At 38.8% G+C, this 25,908-nt stretch overlaps 1 protein-coding gene across 7 annotated transcripts in view; it reads left to right on the top strand.

The window, feature by feature from the left end:
• LOC446191 (myosin heavy chain) overlaps positions 1-23,503 on the top strand; it is a 70,445-nt gene extending 46,942 nt beyond the window's left edge. For 5 of the 7 annotated variants that reach the window (XM_041617567.1, XM_041617566.1, XM_041617565.1 and 2 more), the window contains 16 exons: positions 533-678; positions 1,543-1,633; positions 10,089-10,145; positions 11,522-11,775; positions 12,092-12,170; positions 12,382-12,627; positions 12,901-13,097; positions 13,456-13,588; positions 13,784-14,000; positions 14,295-14,535; positions 14,835-15,027; positions 15,307-15,636; positions 15,951-16,121; positions 16,450-16,650; positions 17,013-17,165; positions 21,318-23,503. In XM_041617567.1, the coding sequence (XP_041473501.1) occupies positions 533-678; positions 1,543-1,633; positions 10,089-10,145; positions 11,522-11,775; positions 12,092-12,170; positions 12,382-12,627; positions 12,901-13,097; positions 13,456-13,588; positions 13,784-14,000; positions 14,295-14,535; positions 14,835-15,027; positions 15,307-15,636; positions 15,951-16,121; positions 16,450-16,650; positions 17,013-17,165; positions 21,318-21,464 (2,856 nt within the window). In that variant the 3' untranslated portion in view covers positions 21,465-23,503. Of the gene's footprint in view, positions 1-532; positions 679-1,542; positions 1,634-10,088; positions 10,146-11,521; positions 11,776-12,091; positions 12,171-12,381; positions 12,628-12,900; positions 13,098-13,455; positions 13,589-13,783; positions 14,001-14,294; positions 14,536-14,834; positions 15,028-15,306; positions 15,637-15,950; positions 16,122-16,449; positions 16,651-17,012; positions 17,166-19,031; positions 19,096-19,655; positions 19,744-21,317 lie in introns of those variants that run through there. The other 2 variants (XM_041617569.1, XM_041617568.1) reach the window with 2 other exon arrangements.
• Positions 23,504-25,908: the final 2,405 nt, after the last annotated feature.

Raw genomic sequence — 25,908 nt, 5'->3', positions numbered from 1 at the left:
CCGGTTCGTAGGTCCTCCGCAGATACACCAATATGATCTGCGCACGTCCTTGTATGTACATGCAACCTTGATAATGGACATACAAGTGATGTTGGAGTAACTGATCGCCTCGGGTTTGGTCACACGTAGAGCCTTTGCTTCTCTTTGGTTCCTGCACAAAAATCTGAATCAGAAGGAAAAAAAAGAATTTTTCTTTCCATCGTATTGTTGATTGGCCTAAAACATATCTCATTAAAATATAGCCTATACTCAATTTCTGTTTTGGGTAATGATCTAATCGAAAGCGATAGTTTGGAGAAAAGTAACGAGCAAAGGACTTGAAATAATATTTAACCAATTTATGTATCCCTGAAATCTTATAAGGGCATCGTCACGTTGATTAATTTTATCTGAAATTCAAATGTAAAAATTCTTGGAAATATATATCGAGATTGAACCCTTTTACCGGAGAATTTCTAACGATAGCCAGTCCGTATCATAATTCGGAAGTCTTGTTCCACGTTTCAAGCGAATATTTTTTGGTCCCTTTTAGCTTGAAGACAATCTTGAACACGAGAAGAAGATCCGTGCCGACGTCGAGAAGGTGAAGAGGAAGCTTGAGGGTGACCTCAAGATGACCCAGGAAACAGTTGAAGAACTGGAGCACGCCAAGCGCGAGATGGAAGACGCCATCAAGAAGTAAGTTTGCCATCTCTGTATACCGGGGGCCGTTTTAGAAAGGTTTTCCTAAATTACGAAAGACTTTACGCACGACTTGTGGCCCTTTCTTGTGCTACATGATATATTCCTATGTAGCTGATTGCCTACCTATAGGGACACGTTTCATTCGTGCGTAAAGTTGTGCGTAATTTTACGAACAGTTTTATGAAAGACCCACCAGGGGCCCGTTGCATAAAACTTTTTACCTGAGAAAACTCAGGTTGTATTTACCAGAGTTTTTGCTCTATGTTAAAGTCAATGGCAGAAATAAGACTAACCTTAGTTTTCAGTTTTTACCAGAGTTTTCTCAGGTAAAAAGTTTTATGCAACAGGCCCCAGATGTGGTATGTTGTAGTCATGGATCGATTTGGAGAGGAGAGGAAAGAGGATTGGGTGTGCCTGCTTGGGCGATGTTGATGTTGATGTGGGGGTCGGGGTAACCGGATTCACCTCGTACGCCCAGAGATTATTCATTACATTGCAACTTGTCATTCTGTATACTATCTTCAAGTTTTAATCCACTTTTCAGATTTATCTTTGGTTATGAGGGTAATGTTCGACATGTTTGAGGAATATCTATATAAAGGTATTCTAGTGTAACAAGAAAAAGAAAATCACTGAAAATAATAATTTGCATACATTTTGAGTAGTTAGTAGTTATTGAGACACAATGTTTTTACATCTTCCACCTTTTCTACAAATGCAAAGCACAAAAATCACAATAGCTGGTGATACGCAATTACCCAATTTTATCGGAGAATGTGTTTCACGTGACAAGAAGGTCTGAGTGGCCACTTTTCTGAGACCGTTATACTAAACGAATTCACTCTCTAACCTTTGCAGGCGTGACTTCGAGGTGTCTCAGCTCAACACTCGTCTTGAGGATGAGCAGAGCCTGGTGGCACAGCTCCAGCGAAAGATCAAAGAACTTCAGGTAAGTTCCCTGTTGCAATTGCAACCTAGAAGTGCCATATTGAAACATCTATTTGCGTAAAGGTTTTCTTTTAAAAACTTCTTTAAGAAAGTATTTACCTTGTGTTGAGGATAAAAGTCAGGTCTCGACTCGTCGCTAGAATAAGAAAAACCGTAAAATTACAGATAAAAAAAATGCAGAATTCTTATTTAACTGCAGTTGACCAGAAGTTCAACACCAAATTTGGTACTTCTATAGAGTTACTGACAGGCTTTTGCAATATGCAACAAACTAAATTTCGAAAATTTTACCAATAATTGGATCTGAACCGGATCGTAAAATTACAGACGACTTGTCATAGTTTTGCGTGTTCTTATATTCCCATTCATGATCTTGAACTATAAGTGCAACTTTAACATGGATAAGAAACCAAATTAACGAAGATGTTTCAGTCATGGCAAAGACTTTGTAAAATAAGCAACATGTAGAACTGTAATGCTAAATGATGAAAACTATTGATGGTGTGATCGTCTGATTAGTGTTTGCTGTTTATATTATGAAACTGGATGTTGCTATTTCTCTTCAATAAAAAATCTTATTCACCAATGAAAGTTATGAATGGTGCGTGTAATCTTGGGACTAAGAGGACAGCAATAGAGACAGGGAGAGAGAGAGAGAGAGAGGAAGAATAATCGAAGAAGATTGTCGGTAGGTTTGTGTGATTTTTTTTTATGTTGAGTATACAAGATATCTTTCTCATAAAGTTTGTTAAAATTATATTTTAATTGTTCATTTTTCTATACATTTTCTGTCAGGTAATTAAAAGCCACAATTTCAGGATTTTTTAAACCATATTGTAATCCGTCTTTTGACACTGGGGCCCATATCATAAAGCTGCTCGTAAGTTACGAATGAATTTACGCACGACTGGTGACCATTTCTTGTTTTAAATGTTATTCCTATGTAACTGATGTAGGACCTAAGATCAGGTTCCAGTCGTGCGTAAAGTTGTGCATAACTTTACGAACAGCTTTGTGAAACACCACCCAGGTCTCTTAAATACTTATCAGGGAATTTTTGCAATCATCACGCAGACGCTTTGTATAACGCGACCTATTCCTTTGAGAGTCAAATCACATTGGACAGCTAAGAGGTTTTTGTCAAAAGTTGCTGGAACTGGACAGCAGATCGTCCTAAGATTCGGACCAGATGAAAAAATTGGATATGTGCCGGTTGCTCTAAGTCCAGGCCGACACTGCTGTTTTGATTCACCGATTTTCGACAAAGGTTGTTCTGTCATTGAAGGGCTTTTGACAAAAAGTTATCCGCGGTATAGAAAGCGACTATGTAGTGATTGCTAAAACTCCATGTTATCTAAAAACATGAACAAGCAATGTAATTCTTTCTATCGGATTTTTTTTCATTTAAAAGAGGACATGCGGAGTCTTGACAGTCATATACACTTTTCATGAATTTCTGTTGAAGTTTAATGTGCAATTCTCTTGTGTCATGTTATAGAATTATAATTAGCATATCCATCTGTTTGAACGCAAACGTGGTTGTGGGCTATTTATGAAATTCACTACATATCTCCATTCCTGAACCATATTTTTTTCGGGAGTGGGCGTCCAACCAAACGAGTCTTAGCAATGTACATGCCATTTCATCCGCACCTAGCCAAATTCAATTTCCGCGAACTAATCTCTGTATTTGGGGTGATGATTTTTGCGCGCAGACGGGATATTTATGTAACATGGAATATCAATAGACGAAAACTATGCTAGGAATGCATCAAATTATATACCTGGAGTTCGGTTTCCTTTGAAGACAGGTTATGTAGCTCACATGTGGGGTGTCATGTAACATATGTAGCGCATTTTTACACATAATTTACAAAGCCAGTAATCAGATCATGTTGTGCTGGCCATGTTGACATTATCAGACCCATGTTACATAGTTGCAGCCATGCTGTGTTTAATGGTTTAAAGACATCGCTTTCCTTAAAACTAATTGGGCTGACTTTAAATGCAGTGTACATTACAGTGAATGTAAAAAAAAATCTATGTGATATCGATTCTAGGGAGAGATCTAGTAAATACAACGATGTAGACATAACACAGCCAATAAGATAATACAATTATGACGTAAATTTAGACATTTGAGTATTCCTTAGGTGTAGCAAGTTTCATTCAACTTAACTCATGGTTGAACTCGATTTTTTGGACTCGATTCATAAAAGAACAATGAAAGCCATTGAGAAAGTAATATGAAACATATTCATAGACCGGCTTGGATCAATTGAATCCAACTAGGCTTGGCAACTCTTCAGAAAATTATACAGATTTCAAAGTGACTCAATACAAGATTATACTTACTTGGCAAGAAGTATACACGTCATCTATTCTATTAGCATGAAAAAGGAATGCGTTACACCTGTTCTGCCTATCTGGAATGCATAAATGCAGGGATTGAAACAGGACAGATAAGTCGTGCATGCATTAAAACAATGTTTCTTAGGTGGACATTAACATCGTCATGCATGGTCGAAAAAGGCTTTAGGACATTCGTGCCAAGCTATTGGCAATTCATAACGGAATTCGACCAGTTAATTGCTGCCAATTTGGCGCCGGGAAAAAGAAAGAGGTACTCCTTGGGGGCTTTCAAAATTCCCCGCATAGTATTGTGGTAATTTATCTGCTGTGCCCATCATCATTACCAAGGCAGCAATGTACCGATGGGAGCAAACCTTCACCAGGCCCGTACGGATGCAATGGCAGTAGACAGGCTTATCGTGTGGCAATGGACTCATTACTCAACACATGCACTTATAGACTCGGTTACCCAGACGGGATTAGGGTGTACATTGCAGTCATATTGAATGAGTGCAAGGGAGAAATGTTGGACCACCCGTTTAAACAGCTGGCCCATGTTTCTAACATTCCGACATGCTTCCTGACAAGGGATATGTTTTCGAGATTGCCTCGTCTGCATTCTGCCTTGTTGTCTGCCAAGGGCACGTACGTTCAGAACATATGGCCTCTCTGTGGACTACTTACAAATGAGATACTGTTCTACAGTATGTGTCTTTGTTTTGTAGATAATAACTTTGTCAGACACTATCAATCATATCGATATGTTTATCCAAAGGCCTGCTAAAGTTCACAAGCACACTGAAGAATATTAGCATTTTTCTATTTAATCAACTGCATGGTCAGCTAACATTCAGAATGAAAAATCATTATGATCATGTGCAATAATATTTAATATCAATTGATTAATATCTTAGCGATCTAAAATGGAGGCAATATGTTGCATTTGATTTTTATATTTCTACTGTATAAATAACTGAATTGGGTTGTATGTACATGGACAATTACTCCACATTGAATTCTCAGAGCTAGTCATAGCAAAGGAATCAATGATATCACAATCCGACAGACGGCATATGGCTCGACGCTAACCTCAAGAGAATATCGAGCTGTCATATGAAATAAATGTGAGTCACAGGGTAAGGCATGTCTATAACAACTTTAGTAATGTGTCACAGAATCAGACTAAGGTCTATATAGGATTGCTTTCCTGAGACCATTCTGATTTTATCTGACTAGTTTTACCACAAGAAATGGTTAGCGCTGATTATCCCGAGTAGCATAATACACCTAAAAAAAATCATCATGTCTTTCCTTGATATATGAAGTTCGTAAAGACACCAACCTCATCAAGTACAGATTCCAAAGCACTGTGCACCCGAAGGTTGTATACCAGCATACGACCTCCATCAAAACATTAAGAAAGAGGCCAGGCGACGGGCTCACAGCCATGACATATTTACAAGCTTGGTAATCGACCGCCAGTTCTCCTTTAAACATTCCAGAAATACCAGACCCAGGGCCGCTTCGAGTGACTGGGACATTCCCATTTGTACCGGGAGAAGGGACAATGATCTGGTTAAGAGATAATTAGAACCGCCCACATCGGCAATCTAGATAAGCCACTATACCAGATGAGCTAAGCAAACGGACATGCGGTTACTTCATATCTCATGAAGATTGTTATCATTGTGTAGGCATGCACAGAAGCGTCGCCTATTATGAAAAGAAAGTCTGCGGAAATCTGTTATGAGTTTGATTGATCAAAACTAAAAATATCACCTTTGTAACGAGCAAACAGTGTAGGGCGAATAGTAATATCTATCACATGCAGCCATATTCGTTAACGCTGCCCAGACCTACTAGCCCTCTGTGGAAGCGACATACGATTCCTGCATCATTTTATGGAGTAGATCAGACCATTGCACACGGCCACAACATTAAGAATGGCATGGCCTAAAATGTACTGAAGAAGAGTTGAAGTGTGTAGTTCGGTCTAGACAGGGAATGGGTTTAGGCACTATGTCCATATCTACCGTAGATCAGGGAGGTTTGTAATAGGAAGTGAAACACGTCACGGAGAATGCCAAGACTGGCATTTTGTCCCATGGGGAGAGGGTTTGTTTAGAGAGGTTGTAATGTCAACTGGATAGGACTTCATAGAAGGGAAGCACTGGGAATCAGAGTAGGGGTGGGAGATGTGAAACCATCAGTGGCATGCCTGACATACCTGTTATACAGATAATTTGTCGAGAAAAATGACAGTTCTCGTACTGCTCGAGAATATTATCTTGCTGGATGTTTATAGGCTAAGGAACAAGGGGGAAGGCATTCGAAGAAGTAAACAAGTGCTGGGGTCGAATGGGGGTATCTTTTCCAAGATACAATAACATTAGAAATGGTGTATTGACTCCATGGGAGATGGGAGGGGATGTTTATGGTGATTCCAGAGGGGCTTGTTTGGGTTAGGCGGTAATGATGTTATCGATATGTCGGACATGTGGAGGGTAAAAGGTAGGAGGATAGATGGGTGGGTTTCTAGGTTTCAATGAATGGCACCATGATGGTTATGTGCCATGGCAATGATGGCATGTTCACCGTGAACGTGTCACTGGTCAGATAATGAATGGAAGATGTGATGTCACTTTGCATTATCAATATGGGGCATCCACATTTGGTTCGGAATGCCAAGCATTACCCTAGGGTCACAAAGGAGGGTATCAAAATCCTCCCAGAAATTCAAGGTGCTATCGAATGTTGGGTTATGAACAGTACAGTGTTTTGGTGATATGATCTTGACAATATAACGTATATCTGATATGCCCACGTTTCTAGTGTGATACGAACTAGGACGCAAGGTATGCACATATGGACGTTCCGAAGCAAGCCTTATATATAGCTATTGGGACGGGGGTGACTCGGGTCGGATTACCGGCATAGTGGTATGCACGATGCGTAGACAGTGAGAAGAGGCTCTGCCAGCCAGACGCATACCAATGCCAAATAAGCTCAGAGCTGGCATCACGCCTGCTGGGCTCTGATTGGCCGATGCTCTCACAGCTCATCACGATTGGATGATGACATCAGCAGGCTACAGTGGGCAGACCAACGCATCCCAACCCATCATCCCTTCCAAGACACGGAATGTTAAAAGGCGTCGGTGCCTTCCCATCATCGATCAGTACTTCTAGAGTTGAGACAAGAGCAAGGCGGTCCTGTCTTTACTTCCCAACTGCCCTTCACTATCATTGCTATTGCCTTATCTGGAGATAGCAGTCACCACAGGGGAGCGTGCAATACAGCTGGAATATATTCGGAGCTTACACCTCACATTGGTTACTCACTTCATTCGAGTGGAAGCCTTCTTCGAGTGAGCATCAGCCTCTCTCTCTCTGATTAACTTGGATATAGCATCCTACACACAACAGCAGCCATGTCGAGTAGCTTTTCCAGTAGTAGTGCCAGTAGTAGCAGCAAGGTGGTTCAAAGGAACGTCACCGGTGGATATGTAACGGATTACAGCTCGTCCACAGGCAGCAACATCAACTACAACAAATTGAGCGCCAAGTCCAGACAACTCATCAGGCGCAGCTATGAGTTGGGTGACAGTGCAGCGGGCATGAGGAAACTCTATGAAGTAGGCATCTACCGAGTCTCTACATTCTATTATTTGCATGGTCGATAGTCATGGGGTTGGTCTTGTGCATGCGGAAGGATTCTTGGTACACACTGAAAGGTTTACAAGGTAGGACTAGTACTTACTGGACTGGAACAACTATACCAAACGGGTAGCTAGACCATATTCTTTCTTTTCGATTCATGCATGCTTTGATTATTTGTTCGATTAATATATTACTTGAAATGTGAAGACTGTACGATAGGGAACATTAATGGGCCCTTATCTGAGCCACATTTTGTAATGGCCTAGATAGGTGAGGAACACACACTTTCTATTGGAATTATAAGATGGGAAGGACTAGGAATACAAATTACAAATGACTGTTTAATTGGTCCGGAAAGAACTACTAACACATGCATCTTAAGAATGGAATCAGAAACAAATTGAAAACAGCAATAATTGAAATAGACTATTGATCACTAAGGCTAAAGCACGCAGAAATTGATATTTGCAGAAATTCATTGTGTTAAAAAGATTCAACAGCATGATAGCTTCATCAAGACATTGGTGAATGAAAGTGTAATGTAATATAAAGTCGATGTAGATAGGAATTGGCAAATTCATTTTTCGAAATAAAAAATTAAACTGTACAAAATATTTTAAGGAGCAATGTAAGCTAAAAAAAAAGGACTAATAGGGAAATTGGAAATGAAAAGGAATCCAAAACGGACTATGGATGGTCAAAGAACTAGCACAAGAAAAATGCATGTGCAAAAAAATGATTTGAAATTGAATGTATGTATATATGCATCTTTTGTACAAGGGGAGGGTAAAATGAAAGGATCGGACGACATGAAAAACCAAAACAGAGACTGACTGAAGTTATTGACAGAGACGAGGAATCCAGGCCGAAGTTGAAAAGTAAAATCCAAAGATACGTCACCGTCGGACGGCAAAGGAAATGGAGGGGTCGTAAAATGACATGAAAATGGGGTCACTGGGTCATTATGACTTGTTATGACGAGGACAATTCCTGAGTCACTTTAATTGGCAAATAAAGACCAGTTTACTCGACAAATAACGAGCCTGAAATAGCACAAGGAGATGTCGAGGACCAGCATGCTAACTTCTCCTCTGAATAGAATTCAAGAGGGTGTTAATCTATGCATTACAGTGCGACATTCCTTTACTTCTAATGTTTGATAAAGAGACCTAAACCAGTATAATGAGCAATTACTAGCTTAATGACAAGCGAAGTGCCATTGGACGTTAGCCTGACGCATGCAAGGAGAATGAGTTCCTCGGCGAAGAAAGCGGTTGTGAAAAGGTAGACGATTGAAGTTAGCATTCCTTGTTTTCGAGTTGCAGAAGTAGGACCAATTTTGTCGTTCAAAGGATTTATATCAAAGATGGGCTGGACGCAATATAGTTATTCCTACAATTATGAGAGTCCGAAAAAGAATGGTGGAAAGATTAATGGGGAACCATCCGTGCGCATGGATATATCAACATTCCGAAGACTGAAGGTAGAATTCATCGATAATCAGGACAATGTGCCGCTGAGGAACATGCTAAGTTAAAAGGACGATGATAGTTTATGTAAAGGATTATCAGCTTGCCCAAGCCTTGCAAATTGGCAACGCGCAAGAGACGCTTGTGAATATTATTATGCTGTCATCCTTTCTTACTCGGATTTTTCCTAATCGATTAAGGATGTCATACAGAATTTGGATTAGATATTTTTGGATATATACCAGAACTCCTGTAAAACCATGCTGTATCGAATCTTAGCCGTCATTTTGAAAATTGAAAAGGGCAATATTACCAACAAAGAATTACAAACATAATCCTGTTACATGGTGGCTCAAATGAAAGCCATGATTATTCTAACTACAACAATCAGAGTCTAAAATTTGCGAGATTATCATCTTTATTATTGTTATCATTATTATCATCATTATTGTTATCGTTAACATGTATTTTTTTATTATTACCATTGTGGATATTTGAGTTAATTTTCATTCTTTGCAGAAACATTCATTAATGAGTTGCTAAGCTTTAATGATTATGATAATGATAATAATAATATTAAGGTCATATTTTACCAAGGGAAGCCACTTCAGTCCTGAAAACTTCTACCAGCGGGCCCTGCTTATCATGATAATTTTATTATTAACCCGGTTTTATCTCCCGCCTTAGAAATTGCAGAAAATGTCTTTACCATAACATTATTTGATGACGGGCTTAGATAGATGTAGTTTGATGAATATTTTGTGTGTGTGGGTGGGTTGGATGTGGGCATGGATATTGCGTACATGTGTGAAAACAGTATTGTACTGGCGAAATATATTTTATTCTATATTCCTAAGCTCATGATTATGCTTATTATCCTTCCATCACTCTAATCCTCCCCTTTCTCCCATGATGTTTGTTTTATCTTGAATCTATCCGTCATGGAATATTTTCGTTTCTTCTCTCTATCCTCCAGGCCCGTATTGAAGAGCTAGAAGAGGAGTTGGAAGCAGAGAGACAGAATCGTGCCAAGGTAAGCAGTAAATCACGATAATTTATATCGCCCTAGTGACAATTTTAATTGATTTTTCAAAATGAATCTTCTTCATGTATTTCAGTAATAATTTCGTAGAATACGATAATCACTTTATAACAATCCCAACTTTTGTTTAAGCCTTGGGCGGTTTTATTGGATGTATATCAATTTTAAAGTCAACGTTTGAAATATCATGGAAAATGATAAATGTATTTTTTTTCTAAAACCATTCGAGGCAAAAAACACAAATCCAATGAAACATATTCAGAATAAAATGAGGTGATGAAATGTGATTTCGATTTTATATCAGTACAGCACACCTTAGATCTTAAGATTGTTTGCATTGGGTAATCACAGGGATGGTTCGCTAGATAATTTTGCACATTGGGCAGTGACGTTGAATGGGGGGTAGGTGGTGGTGCTAGGGGGTAATTGATGATTGGTATTCAGAATGGAATCCAACCTCCTACCAGGAGATGATAGGTCATGTCAAGAATGTTTGAAAGAGCAACACACCATTGCAGATCGAGCGAGGCATGTCGTTGAAATGGAGACCCTTCTGTCGATCATGTATAAATGAAAGCATCAAAATTTGTTTTGAGACACCAGTGGTACTGACAGTTATTTAGACATTAGTTTACAATTATTAGATAGGTTTATTATTCATGCCATTAAATCAAATGAAATATCTTATCTGACTGAAATAGCTTACAATCCAATAAACGCATTAGCGTCAACAAAATATATTTCATTTTACGAATACTTCAAAGAAAGCCAAGAAATATGAAGATAAAAATTGAGGCTGACTTCCAAAATGAACAGTTTAATAAATAATCGCACTAGGCTCAAATTAAAAGCATGCGTGACATAGGGCTCATACCAGACATAACAACGTGTCGAGTGTGTATACGTCATCGGTCCTAAAACGGGTCCATTAACTCGCCTTGGGTTGGATCGTTGAAGGCAAGGGTCTATTCTTAGCTGCGGAGTATGCCATAGCTTTGTTCGCACTGGAATACCTCAGAGGTCAAATACATAGAAGGTAATACTGATAGTGCAAGGGGAATACTAGCTACGATAGTATGGCTTAGTGAGCTGACATATCCTTAGATAATATAAAGATCATAGGATTTATTACTTATGGCCCCTTCATAATGAGGGTGATTACCTCACGTTTCAAAAAAATGTCTACAAAGTTTGATAGCAAATTTAATTTAGGTCCATTAAAAGGTTGGATTCGAAAAATGAAAATAGAATTTCAACAAAACCAGTAACAATTTGTAATGGATACTTCTTTCACTTCTGAGGGTATTTTTCTGCTACTATAAGACATTATCAAAAATCATTGACACTACTTCTCCTTCAAAATTTAGGCCGAGAAGCAGCGTGCTGATGTAACACGCGAGCTTGAAGACCTTGGTGACCGTCTTGAGGAACAGGGAGGTGCCACCGCCGCTCAGATCGAGGTCAACAAGAGACGCGAAGCCGAGCTTTCAAAACTAAAGCGCGAGCTTGAAGACCAGATCGTCCAGCACGAGTCCGTCGCCTCACAGCTCCGCAAGAAGCACACTGATGCCGTCGCCGAACTCACAGAGAACCTTGAGAGCGTGAACAGGAGCAAATCAAAGTGAGCTTTAATACTTTAATATAATACCAAGGTATTATATTCAAAGAAATTATGCTGACGTGAAGACGATGTGCTTTTATCTCTTAATGTTCGGCACATCAATGACATCATGAAAAGAAAAAAAAATCGACATTGTTAAGTATATATGGAAAAATCTAGAATTCAATATTAATTCAAAACGGTGAAGCAAAACCAAAATATTTAACAGTAGACATTCCATATTGATCTTAAATCTTTTCCTCTGGATATCATTGATATTCACCTTTGGATAACATAACCTCTTACAATATCGTTATTCTCCATGCATTTTAAATAGGATCGAGAAGGAACGCCAGCAGTTGAGAGTAGAGCTTGAGGATGTTAGCAGCAACGTTGACTACATCACCAAGGCTAAGGTAAGTAGAGCATTAGACATCCCCAATATCAATCATTTAATAACATTTCTCTTGAAAATCTAGATAATATCTCTTCTGTTCATAGTTATATGATTACGAAGAAGTCTGAGTTTCATTATATTCGAAGATATTAAAGCTGAATACAACTCGTTGGCATATTGGGACTTGGATCGAGAAGTAAGGGTTTCTGCTTCTTCATTTCATTCTGCAGCTCAGCGCAGAGAAGAGCTGCCACCAGCTTGAGGCCCAGCTCAGTGAGGCCAACGCAGCTCTGGCCGAGCGTGACCGCGCCATCAATGACCTCCAGAACTCCAAATCTCGCCTGGGTGGCGAGAACTCCGACCTGGCCCGCCAGCTTGAAGACCTTGAGAACCAACTGTCTCAACTCAACAAGACTCGTGCATCCCTTGCTATGCAGCTTGAGGAATACAAGAGGAGCTCCGACGAGGAGACCAGGGTAAGGATTAAGAACTAGAGTAGATCACTCAAATAGTGGATTTGTAATTTGCTTTCGCCTTTACGGTGATTTGAACATAAGTGAACGAGACATGATATCATATTTACCAAATAAATGATTTTCATGGAATAAGAACAGTAGCAAAGTAATTCTAACAGAGATTATATGACTTGCGACCAGAATCATAATCACAATCACAATCAGAAAGTTTTAGAGTCAATGATAATTAAAGAAATATTTTAATACCGATCGTAATTTGACATTATTTTGCAGGCCAAGAACTCCCTTGCCTCTCAGCTCAGACAACTCCAGGCTGACAATGATCAACTCCGTGACCAGTATGAGGAAGAAACTGAGGCCCGTGCCGAAGTCCAGCGCCAGCTTACCAAGGTTAACGGTGAACTCAACCAACTCCGTGCTAAATTCGACGGTGAGGCCGTCCAGCGTGCCGAGGAGCTCGAAGAGGCCAAGTGAGATAGCATCCATTTTCTAAGTCCATCGGATATTCTTATTTACTAAGCGAAATGTAATGATTGGAGATAAACAAGGAAAATGCTAAATTCTATTACAGAGAAAATGTTAGAGCCACTATAAGTTTGTTGTATATAGGCCCTATGTCTTGCCTAGAGGTAAATGGGGATTAAACATTATTTACTAACGCGAGTATATTTAATGCATGATGTAGACTCCAACACTTGGGAGGCAGGCAGTGAAATCATCAAGATTATAACTTGGCGTTTTCCAGTTGAATATAATCTACCGTAAGACTCTTAATCTTCAGACTGTTATCCTAAACCTTGTATATCTTGTTGATATCTTGTTCTGCAGGAGGAAACTGATGATCCGTCTTGCCCAGGTTGAGGAAGAACTCTCCACCGCCCTCTCCAAGAACGGCAGTCTTGAGAAGACCAAGGCCCGCTTGACTGGTGAGGTCGAAGACCTACAGCTTGACCTTGAGAGGGTGAGTGCTTTTTGCCCAAACCACAATGAAATGTATTTTTTATTAACTAATTAAATAAAAAAAAAATTATTCAAAACATTGAGATCAAATTAAATAAAACAGCGGTTCATCCCAAAGTTGAATATAATTTATGTTCAATTGTTGGCTGTCATTCACCATTTTCGGTCCGCTTTTCTTGCCTTCGTCCTTCCGTAGGCCAACCAGCTCTGCGCTCAACTCGAGAAGAAACAACGCAACTTCGACAAGGACCTTGCAGTCTGGAAGGAAAAGTGCGAGTCCCTCGCTGTCGAACTTGACATGTCCCAGCGTGAGGCCCGTACATACAGCACCGAGCTCTTCAAAGTCAAGAACCAATACGAGGAAAGCCTTGAGGTTATCTCCAACGTCCGCCGTGACAACAAAAGTCTCCAAGGTCAGTGTCACTCTACAAAAAGCTTCTTATAGTAACTTTTTTTCTCCTAAGAGGACTATCTCCCGAAATTGACTTCAAAATGATTTTTAATATCTAATACTACAGATATCTGAACGTAATACCCCCTCCCTTTTCAATGATATGAACTTTTTTCATTCATTATTAAAGTCATATTTAAAGTTGTTTTATTATTCTGTTCTCATCTTTCTAGTATAAAGATATCTCGTTTGTACAAAATCAGTTCCATATAAACGCAATCTTTGGTTCTATTTCATTTTTTCTCGGTACGTTCAGATGAGATCCAGGACCTTACCGACCAGCTTGGAGAGGGTGGCAAGAACGTCCACGAGCTCCAGAAACTCGTCAAGCGTCTCGAACTCGAAAAGGATGAGCTCCGCGTCGCATTGGAGGAGGCCGAGGCTCACCTCGAAGCCGAGGAAGCCAAGGTCATCCGTGCTCAGCTTGAGATCACACAGGTCAAGCAGGAGTGCGAACGCCGCATCGTTGAGAAGGATGAAGAATTCGAGATCACCCGGTAAGATCTGCTCACCGTAAATGAGGTGGCCAGGCAGTCATGATGCGTCAGAATCATAAAGGAAAGGGGGAGGAAGGAATAGATATATGAGAAATGGTTGTCTTTGACCTTTAGAAATGAAACGATTATTCTGACATGTATGAATGTAATTATTAATAGAAATCAATTCATAATAAAGTTAAGGGAACCCCTTCATTCCGACCTAGTATTTTACTAGAATATCAATGTACTCCGGCAATATCACATCTGAAGTTATCATCTTACATGTGAACGTTTATCCTCTTCTACCCACTTTACAGCAAGAACCACGAACGTTCCATGGAATCCATGCAGGCTAGCTTGGAGGCTGAACTCAAAGCCAAAACTGATGCACAGAGGCTAAAGAAGAAGCTGGAGGGTGAGGTCAATGACTTGGAAATCCAGCTCGACCATGCCAACAGGAACAGTGCCGAAGCCATCAAGACCATCAAGAAGCTCCAGATCCAAATCAAAGTATGTCAAAGATATGAGACAAGAACAAAATCGATGATACTGTTATGTGTCTTGCCGCAAATACAATAAGCAAAACCGATTCGCATCTTTTTCTCTTTGAGGTCAATGAAATACATTTTTTACGAAAATCTGAGTTATAATTAAAAGCTACTATGACATAACATTCACAACGAGCCTTTTGAACACCGTGATAATCCTAATTCATATTATAAAGGGAATATTTCAACAGAATGAAAATAATTGAACTTACCACGTGACAATTGTGTTGATCCATTCTAGGAACTTCAAGTCCAAGTCGATGAAGAGAGCCGCGCCCGTGAGGATATGCGTGACCAGCTCCAGATCACTGAACGCCGCTGCCAGATCTGCATCCAGGAACTTGACGAAGTCCGCACCACCCTTGAGACATCTGAACGCACCCGCAAGCTCTGCGAAGCTGACCTTTCTGATGCCAATGACCGCCTCGCCGATACATCTGCCCAGAACCACGTCCTGAGCAACCAACGCCGCAAGGCTGAGGCTGAACTCCAGACCCTGACTTCCGAACTCGAGGACGCCATCAATGAAGCACGCAACAACGACGACAACGCCAAGAAGGCAATTGCTGATGTGAGTAATCATCTCTTCTTGTTTTAGCAAATTTTCTATTTCATCCTTAGTAGCCCATAAACAAATCCACACAGTCCTTTAGATAATAATGATGACACTGAGTACATCATTTTCATTGCGACAGATTCTAATCTCGCTCCCTCCAAATTAAGCTTTTGCAAAGTTGATTTCAAGTTAAAGCTTATGACTGCAATATAAAACATATTAGGTTATATTCTTTCTATAAAAATTATTAAGTGAAAATAATTCAGTGATCTTGCTGACATCACTTTCCAATCAATAGGTTAAATATCTGTTTTTCTCACCCACTTCAGGCCACCCGCCTCGCTGATGAGCTCCGCACCGAACAAGAACACTCCGTCCAAATCGAGAAGTTCAGGAAATCTCTGGAAATAAACCTTAAGGATATGCAGGTCCGTCTTGACGAGGCCGAGGCTGCTGCACTCAAAGGAGGAAGGCGCACCATTGAGAAACTCGAGGCCAGGGTGAGTTTTTACTCTTTTGTATCCAGGTCGATTTCAAAGTATTCCCTTGACTAATGTCCATGGTCGGTATCGTGAATTCCTATTATCACCAGTGTATAGGTCCCCTTTATACTATATGAACTTTTTTCTGAAGGATACCAAATTAATCATATCAGAGGTTTTGGGGTTTAAAGCAGTCTCATGTGTTAAGTTCAAATGTATTGCACTTCGCGCGGTAATAGTTCCGGTAACACAAATCATCAACAGTACCTGCACCACAGTAACGATATCTGTAGAACTTAATATTGGGTTGGAATCAAACGTGTGTTTGTACCCATTGTATTTGCAGCTCCGTGACCTTGAGGGAGAGTTGGAAAGTGAAGCTCGCCGCCGCTCCGATGCCGAGAAGGCTGTCCGCCGCCAGGAGCGTCGCGTCAAGGAAGTGATCTTCCAGTCTGAGGAAGACCGCAAAATCACAGAACGCATCCAGGAGCAATGTGACAAACTCACAGTCAAATGCAAGACGCTCAAGAGGCAACTAGAGGAATCTGTAAGTCACTCCACATCTATCAATTTATGACTAAAAAAACTGTTAGTGTTGGTTTTGCACAATAAAAAAGGCGATCCGTAACTTAGAGATTTGTTGGTTTTCTATCATTTTAATGTGTTGTTAATGCTGTGATATCCATATTGCAAGATCGAAAAGTTAACGTTTAGGTATTTTAGTTACATTGACCGTTGAATCGATAAAACTATGAATAAATGTGTCAGGTTTTTGTAGAAGCCAAATAGAACTCGATTATGACGGTGCATATTTAATTGAAACACATAGCTGTCAAAGTGCAATAACACCAAAGTAATGAAACTGAACTAACGACCGTCTTGCTCCTTTTTTTAATCTCCACCCTGCAGGAGGAGAATGTTAACCAGAACCTGGCCAAGTACCGCAACGCACAGCGCGACTTGGAGGACTACGAGGAACGTGTAGAGCTTGCAGAAACACAGGTCAACAAGCTCAGAGCCAAGCAACGCAGCCAAGTCACCACATCGTCCCGTGTTTCCTCGGTATTGCTTGATTCAGATTTTTCAGATTTGGATGAGTTTCTGGGCCGCAATGCAGATTCTGATACCGACGATGAAGATTTTTCTCTGTCGGCCCCATCGTTCTCCCATTAACACCACCAAATCCAGCCATTTTCTCACGGTACTTGCGCATTTCTCGTTGAATGACGTTGCTTTGGCTGAAGCTTAGTGAATAGAAATTCTAAACCGCTATCATTCTGGCGGTTAAGAGTGCAGTTCTTGTTTCTTTGATCGAGTCAAATGGCAATGAAGGGGCAAGAGCATCCCCTTTTAAGTCACCATCCACCCCTTCTATTAAAAAAAACATATGAAACAGAGAACCAAAATCTCCACCAACTTCAAAACTTTCATTGCAATTGGGGTCTTGGGGATGCCCTAAAACCGGCTTTGCCTTGTGACCTACTATGTCTTTCCTATTATTTTTTGGTTGCTGTTTCGTTTACAAACCAACAAAACGAAAATTCTTTGTTCGTGGTCGTAACTCTCCTAATACTGGGAAAAGTAATCCATCACTATTAGTGGAAGAAAATGAAACACATTTTTAGCGGAAATCTGTTGCCCATGATTCTTATTGGTTATTTTCAATTTGGAGCGCCTCCATAGCCTATAAAGCAACAACAGACAAGAAGTGCGTACTGCCGATATCATTCACCATATTTCATTTTATTATATCTTTAATGTGTTGGTTTACGTCGATTTTAATCATTTTTCCTCAATCTTTTCCTTTTTTAAATTCCCTTCTTATTTTTCTCTCTAATCTTCTGTGATAAACTATACTTTAATATGATTACCCCCCCCCCCATTATTCTTGTAGTGGGTATTCAAGAATGACGTGGATATTGTTTCAAATTTATTTTTGGCAATTGTCTGATGTGAAAGTTAATATTTTGAATTCAAATAACTCATAGGCAACGACTTGTTTTAAATTTCGAATCTTCAAACACATTTTAGATTTTTTTTATTTAACATATTAGGAAGGAGCTTTTCCCAAATCAAAACCCAACTAACAATATCTGTCTCTCCAAAGTCTTTGCAGTCTATTCATTCTTTGTCTGATATTGTTCATTGATAAATAACTAGTTTGATTTCAAGGTTTGGTGATGACTTAAAAAAAAATCGGTTGGATTAACCTTCCCCTAATATAAGGTTAATTCCCCTAATCCAAAGTAAAACCACTACCTCACCCCAATCAATAACAGTAAACTTACCACCATATTGAATCATGTTGTAACGTGGTGTGATTTTATTTCAGTTCTCTGCACGTGAACTGGTAATTTATAATCGTAAATATAAACAAAGTTAAATGTGAAATAAGCGAAATGTATTGTTTCTCTTCAAATCATGTAGCCGTACCGTCTGCAGTTGGGTTCAACTTTCCCATCTTGAAATCCATCCCATTTTTCCACCATTTCGTTTCATTCCAGGTTTGACCCCTGCCACTTCAGGCAGCTCATTTACTTACGCACATTGAAAAGTGATTTAATTAGTTCTTCACAATCAAATTCTTCATCTTCTTAGTGGTCCGATATCACACTAAGTGCGTAAGATACACGATCTCCAGCATTCACCTATTAGTTACCTTTATAATTGTTTTATCGAACCTCACTCATTCTGCGAAATCAGCACAATTATGTGACTGTAATTTTGTGTGTAACTACTTAGCATTTCACGCCAGATCATATTTAAACGTTTCACTATTATACTCCGGCACTTTTCTGTCCACAATATAATCTATATATTTCCAGCTCATAAATTAGTTCATGCCTCACCAATGAATAACCTAGTTAGCTCCACTATCGCTTCGCATCTAATGCCACTACATATTCATGTATATTTCTCCCCATGCAGAAATCATCAAAGATCGTAAAGAAATAGAGGCCTATCGTTGTAGCTCAACTCTAGGTTCCACATGGTAAACATGGGATACATCAAGTGATCACCTGAGCCTCTGCCCTACCTGAAAGTCTGGGTCAAAGTTCGTCTGCATATCTCTGATTGCCATGTTACACAAATGTTTATCATGAAACGAAAAAAATTGATGCTAATGGAAGCTTTATCTGGAATACATTACCACTCTTACTGCACTGATGTGGCCTGCTTGTCAGATATATTTTGAAAAGATCATAAAAGCACGTAACGAGTGCTATCGCAGAGATATGCAGACCTCATCGGGATGAGCTCAGAGATCTATAGTCAGCCCTTGTTGCATCATCTCTAGTTTCATTTTTTTGACATGTGTACCTTTTTTCTCTTTCTTTTCTCGTTCCTTTTCATATACCACTTACCTGCACACGAATTCTGACAACACCTCTACCATTTGAATGCATTAAATGATTCTCATCTCTTCGAAACCTGTGCATGTTTGCGCATTTGATTTGAAAAAAAAATCCGACTTTCTTTCAAATCACAATCCAAACTTGATCAACCATCTTCATCATACGTACCTCATCACCATCATCTGCCACTCCAAAGGGTTCAAAGGTTGTACGAAGCTCGGCGAGTAGCACACGAATGGCTGGATCATCATCTTACTCCAAATCTTAGAGCTTCAATGGTAGGCAGAGTGGCCCTTGTGTGATGCTGCGCGTGCTCGCATAAGATTTGCAATCATGTGCCCTGAATAATAATGGCGCCTTACTTTAATACCACGTGACGTTTGCCGATGCGCCATTGGAATGAAGGGGTCCTGTCCCTCCATTAATTTCAATGAACCGTTTCTTTCTGCAATTCACTCAAACGGGAACTTAAAAAATGAAAACTTTTCTTTATTTTCCTCTGTGTATATACTAGAACAAACGTGTATTTTTAAATGACGTCACGTGCGCTAAGGTCTCAATTGAAGGTGGGTTAAGATGTCGGCTAGGATTTTAGGGCGCCGATGAAGACAAAGACATCTGAAAAATAATTCTTCACTAGTATGACCCTTTCTCCATTATACTATTCTCTTTGTTCAATACTATTTATACTTCACTATCGAAAGACCTAGCTAACCATAGATTTTCACTTAAAATAGAAAACAATAATATTGTATTCTTTACCTGAGATTTCGAATGCAATGCTTCTGTCTAATGCACAGCTTTTAGCCACTACAAACAATATAGGTCTATATACACAGTAACAATTTATACTTCCAATCCTTTAATATTATTATGTTTTATAGATAGAAATACAATATCGTAGTGAGACACATTAATGCCTATATTTAGCAGCTTTTTACTTGCAAAGCGCAGTGCTCGCAGAATTTGTGTTCCTTATAAATTTGAAATGAAGTGTCTGTACAGTAGTAAATGAATGAGAAAGGAAGCAGGAACGTGGTAAACAAGAGCTCCGTTGCATAAATCTTTTGCCAGAAACAAAACTCTGGCAAATAAACAAAAACTCTGGCAAGCAAATTATGCCATTGAAAATAACACATTAAAAAAATCTGGCAAAAAAAAATTGCCTGAGTTCTTTTATGGCAAAAGCTTTATGCAACGGGTATGTGATCATCATAATCATCCTCTCTTTCCATCATTTCTCCATAATTTTATAATGATTTTTTTTCTTGGGATGTGTAAAAAAAACAACCAAGGAAACGAGTTTGGACGAGTATGGTGTGATCATGATTTTGTTTCTTATGGTTATGGTAGTAAATAAAGTTCTTGCATGCTTTACAATGTAAGTTCTACAAACGGAATAAGACGATTTTATGTTCAGTTTCACTCAAAAAGAAGAAAAGAGAATATTTTGGGTGAGAGTTCATGAGTTGAAGTATCTTGCCTTGGTTGATTTTGCATGATCAGATTTTAAAGTAATAAGATACCTTCCATCATCCTGTAACACCAAGTTTGCATTCAGAGTTCAAGACTTGGTTCATCTCTGCGAAACCCTTTTGTGCACGAAGTTTTGACAATAGAATCCAGTGTTTAAATTGTTCCTTGCCCCTAAAATTAAATCATAGAAAGTTTCTTGAAACTAAAGTTTTACGAGAAATGACATTTTATAGACGCATGAAGTTTGATGAGGAATGTAATTTAGGAGTCAAAGTGTATGTCCGAGTTTCTGAGGATTTGGGTGTGATTATTTTCCAGTATTTATACTAATTTCTTTTCTTCTGTTTTTTCTTCCTATCTCTTCTTCTTCGTGACGTCACAGGGTGGCTACAATCCGTACAGTTCTTTTCGGCGCATCTCTAGGGGTAGCTCAGTACTTAGTGCATTTTCCGCAAGGGGGGACGTCTCCACCCCATCGCTAAGAGGGGACTTGAACCACGAAACCAACCACCAAGCCAAGCAAGAGTAACACCTTCATCGTAGCTAAGCAACATAAACGTTATCATCTATTTTTCCGCGTTGTGTATTCAGTCTTCTTTTTTTTTCTTTGCAAGGTGAAAGGGATTTTTTTATAACTTATATGTGGTTTTAACAAAAAATGTTGATTCTCTCTGTGAGGCTTGTACGTGAATCATAGACATGCATGGTTATATTCTGTTCATCAGTGGCAAACAGACTATTGATTCATTTTCATCGTGGAATGATGAACTATTTTGGAGAAATGTGCTTGCTGTTTCAGCTCGCCATCTTCTCTCCGCCCTCCAATGAAATGGAGCTTGATTTTTGTAACTTTATCATCATTAGATATACTTCTAGGTACAGGAACATTCAATTCATTTGCGTCTTGTCATCAATTTATTTAATTTGTAGAAATATATGTGTATTTATATTTTCGAGGAGAAAGCCCTTTTCTTTGTTTGGCACTTTGATAAGTTGAAAGCTAGAAGAAAATGGAGGCTACGGAGCCTGGCGTTCCTGTAATATGTGCATTAGACAAAGTTTAATTTATTTCATCATATTTATAGTTTACTACGAAACATTATATTATGATTATGAGAACTATGTAGTTTTATTAACGAAATTAGATTCGCTACTGTTAATCCGGAAGGATTGCTATAAATAAAATTTAAGGTTGAGTGATATTAAATCTCGTATTTGATTTGAAACGATGAGAAAAATATTGCAAAATAATGAAATGAGAATGTGTGGAGCTGACACTGTATTTTTCCTAACGTGTGCGAGTGATGCATTCATTTTTTTTTATTCACAATTTTATTTTCACCAACACTTCGCAAAGAAGGAAAAGTCACGTGTTAAATGTCATGTGATGAAGGAAAGAGCTTCTTATTGGTGTGATGGGGACAATGCATGGTGCCCAGTTCTGCCTCTGATAGGCTGATGTCAGGTCGGAGCCTTCCAGATATCGACTGGCCGCACTTACGTCATTCATTTGCAGACCAATCAGCGTCGAGTAATCGACACATACTGATGATATGCAATGCATTGTGACTTGTCTCATGAATTATTCATCATGTCATTCATATTCAAGTATGAAGAAGCCACACTCACACTCACGTTGAATGAAGTAAGCAACTAATTTTTAAATCGAAGGTGATTTAATAGTGGATCAACCGATACATTTTCCCACTGTCCACCTTGTGTATATCAAACCTTGATGGATGGAAACTGAACGTGATATATTTTTTACTATTCTATATCGTGTAATAGCGTTGATAACTATCAAACCATCAATGAAACGTGAAAGAAAGAGAGAGAGGAAAAAAAGAAGAAAGCAGACATTCATTAAAACTATACATATTCTGTGAAAGACGTTTTCAAAGATCATGTTTTTCTGTCTGACCACTGGCATGATTCGAACGGCACGATCCTCTGATTATGACTGCATCTTGAGATCATGAAATGAGCGCCATGCATAGCACACCAATACTAATTTCCTTCTATAGTATAGTCATTTTCCTATCCTATTTATTACTTATAGCGGCAAATTTTGTTCCCTTCCATTTCATATCGTCAACGTGTTGTTCTTCCAGTGCTCTTTTATAGACCCCAAAATTGTTTTAGATGATAATTGTTTTAGAGCTCATGTCTTTTATTTTCTTTCCTTTGACAACATTTCCACAAAAAAGGCGGGAAACGCAATTGAGCTACTACTATTGATTAGCCACCCGTGTGTGTACATAAAAAAATAAAAATCCTCCTCATATCTTGGTAGTATTGTGTGCGGCATGGGCTTTAATCATGTACTAATGTAGGTGCCGATGTGTGCCAGAAAAAAACCTTATATGAGGAAAAATACTTTGTTTTACCAAACATGCGTAAAAAAAGAAACAAAGTACCTGACTTGCAACGATACGAAACGGTTCCCTTTGTGATGACTTCTTGAAGTAAAACGAAGCCTCATCTTATTATCTTTATTTTCTCCTCTATTTGTAAACTCATGCTTTCATTGTCAACACCGAATACAAAAAATAAATATGTTTTGAGTTGGTACTGAATGAAAAAGGGTCTATATGCCGTTTGAATTGTGCCTCTCATGGGTTAAGCTGTATATTTTATCGGACGTGCGAAGTTGTATTGTGATGTTGAAACCTGGAAGTCTTTGGTGGAATACCATACGGATGGAAATATTTTGGAAGATGACAGGTATGCTCCTATTATAGGAATGATTGTGAAGTTGTCAGTCAGTGGATTTGACTGATGAATCAAATGATTGGGTGAAAAGTTGATTGATTGATTGATTGATGGATTGATTGATTGCTTGCTTGATTGATTGGTTGATTGATTTATTTATTTATTGATTGATTGATTGATTGATTCAATGGTCTCTTTGAATGATTAATTGATTGATTGATTTATCATTGATTGATCGGTTAAACGTTTGCCTGACTGAGTGAATAAACAATTGATAGATTGATTGATTGCTTGCTTGATTGATTGGTTGATTGATTGATTTATTTATTTATTGATTGATTGATTCAATGGTCTCTTTGAATGATTAATTGATTGATTGATTTATCATTGATTGATCGGTTGAGCGTTTGCCTGACTGAGTGAATAAAGAATTGATAGATTGATTGATCCTATTGTTCTCATGAATTTGTTAAAGTCCCTGTTTCACAGAAAGAAGATCCCTGAAAGACCAAATTGATTACCGAAAATTGGCACTATCTTCTTTCAGCAGTCCCCAAGATCACTAAATGTGCGGTCTCTCTGTGGCTCCAAAAGGAACTCTTCACGACTGACTGATAATTCTTGCCTTTCTGAACTCAGAATTACAGTAATGTTTCAATGGTCTTTCAGAGATCCTGTCCATAACAAATGACCTTTCAGCAATCTTCCCATGAACTTTCATTGGTACTAATTCAATGACCTGTTAAGGATCTCTCATGAGTCTTTCAGTGATCTCTGCAAAGAACTTGAGGGATTTGTCGAAAGATTACGGAAAGACCAAACATTGTTAGGACCTTTGACAATTTATTGAGAGACCGCTGAAAGAATTGAAAGAATTTGAAAACTTTGGAGCCAACATGATTTTGATCCAGAGTCGAATTATTATGACTTCGGAGACCATTGGAAGTTCATTGAAAGATCAAAACAGGTTTCCTTTTTTTCAAGGATCTTACAGCGGCCTTTCTATTTGTGGAATAGGGGTTTAACTTAAAGTTAGCAACAGGGACGGATTCTAGAACATTGTAAATCTATCGAAAATGCCCATCAAATCGCAATGAACAACCTACAGACCTTTGTCGAAAATTGGTGAATCGGGACAGCAGATCGTACCGTCCTAAGATTTGGAACTGACGAAAAATTCAGTCATTTTTCCAGATTCTAGGACGACACTGCTGTTCAACGAATTTCGATATATAGGCTGCTTTGTCATAAAGGGTTTTGGACGATAGATTCTCATCGTTCCAGAATTCGTCTGCGTAGTGTTACCCAAACTCCCTATTGTATGTGGTAAATTATGTTCTGCTGCTGGAAGATTTGTTTGACTGTTGAATAAATAGCTTGCTCGTTAGGCCAATTGTTTAATGAATCAGCAGTTCTGTGATTAATTGATTCAAAAGATGATTATTCTCAAATTTAGTGATTTTTCGAGTAGTGAATTCTGAGAAAGAAAAATAAACAATCACAGATATTCAAATCGTTAAGACGGGTAAATAAATGCGTCTAAAACACAAATGACGGTGAAGGTGAGGGAGTGTGTGCATTAAGGATTTGGAGAAGGGAATTAATAATTGAGGAATTGAGAAAAGCAGGAGGGAGAAACGGAGACTGGAGAGGGAGATAGAGGGAGAGATAAAGGCGGGAATCCATGTACGTTGTATTTTTTTCTATAAAAATAGCTGTTCACATGGAGTGTGCTATGGGGAAGAAGAGTTGCTGTATGGGGTGTATATTTGATCTCGCCCTTCTCGTAAATCATGCTTACACTAAATAAGTTAGATATAGCATGGATTGCAAGTGGGACGAGATGTAATAAAAGCACCTAAAATGTGTGGGGTTTTTATTTCTAAAAAGAACTGGACAACCTCCAACATATCCAGCCAATTGTCCCTCTACCGATGCCTTCAAGGCCTTCTGGAGTGGGATGCAAAAGTAAACTCCGCATGAAAAATGTTTTTACAAGCGCAGCTGCGTGATAAGAAGAGCTTTTATTATGAAATGATAGTATGTGAAAAGTTACACACATACATAACCAGTGCGTTTATTTTCATCATCTAGAAGAAGAAGAAAAAAAGGAGTAAAAATGACAGAAGCATTCTATAACGGGACATTTCTACAATTGAACAGAACAATGTCATTCAAAAAAAAGGAGGAGTTTTTTTTAATACAGGAAATTTGTAAGGTTTCATGTACCAAATACCAATTTTCTGTAATTTTAGACAATG

The sequence above is a fragment of the Lytechinus variegatus genome, chromosome 10 (assembly GCF_018143015.1).
Source record: "Lytechinus variegatus isolate NC3 chromosome 10, Lvar_3.0, whole genome shotgun sequence".
NCBI classification, from domain to species: Eukaryota; Metazoa; Echinodermata; class Echinoidea; order Temnopleuroida; family Toxopneustidae; genus Lytechinus; species Lytechinus variegatus.
This window is presented reverse-complemented; position numbering and strand designations above follow the sequence as displayed.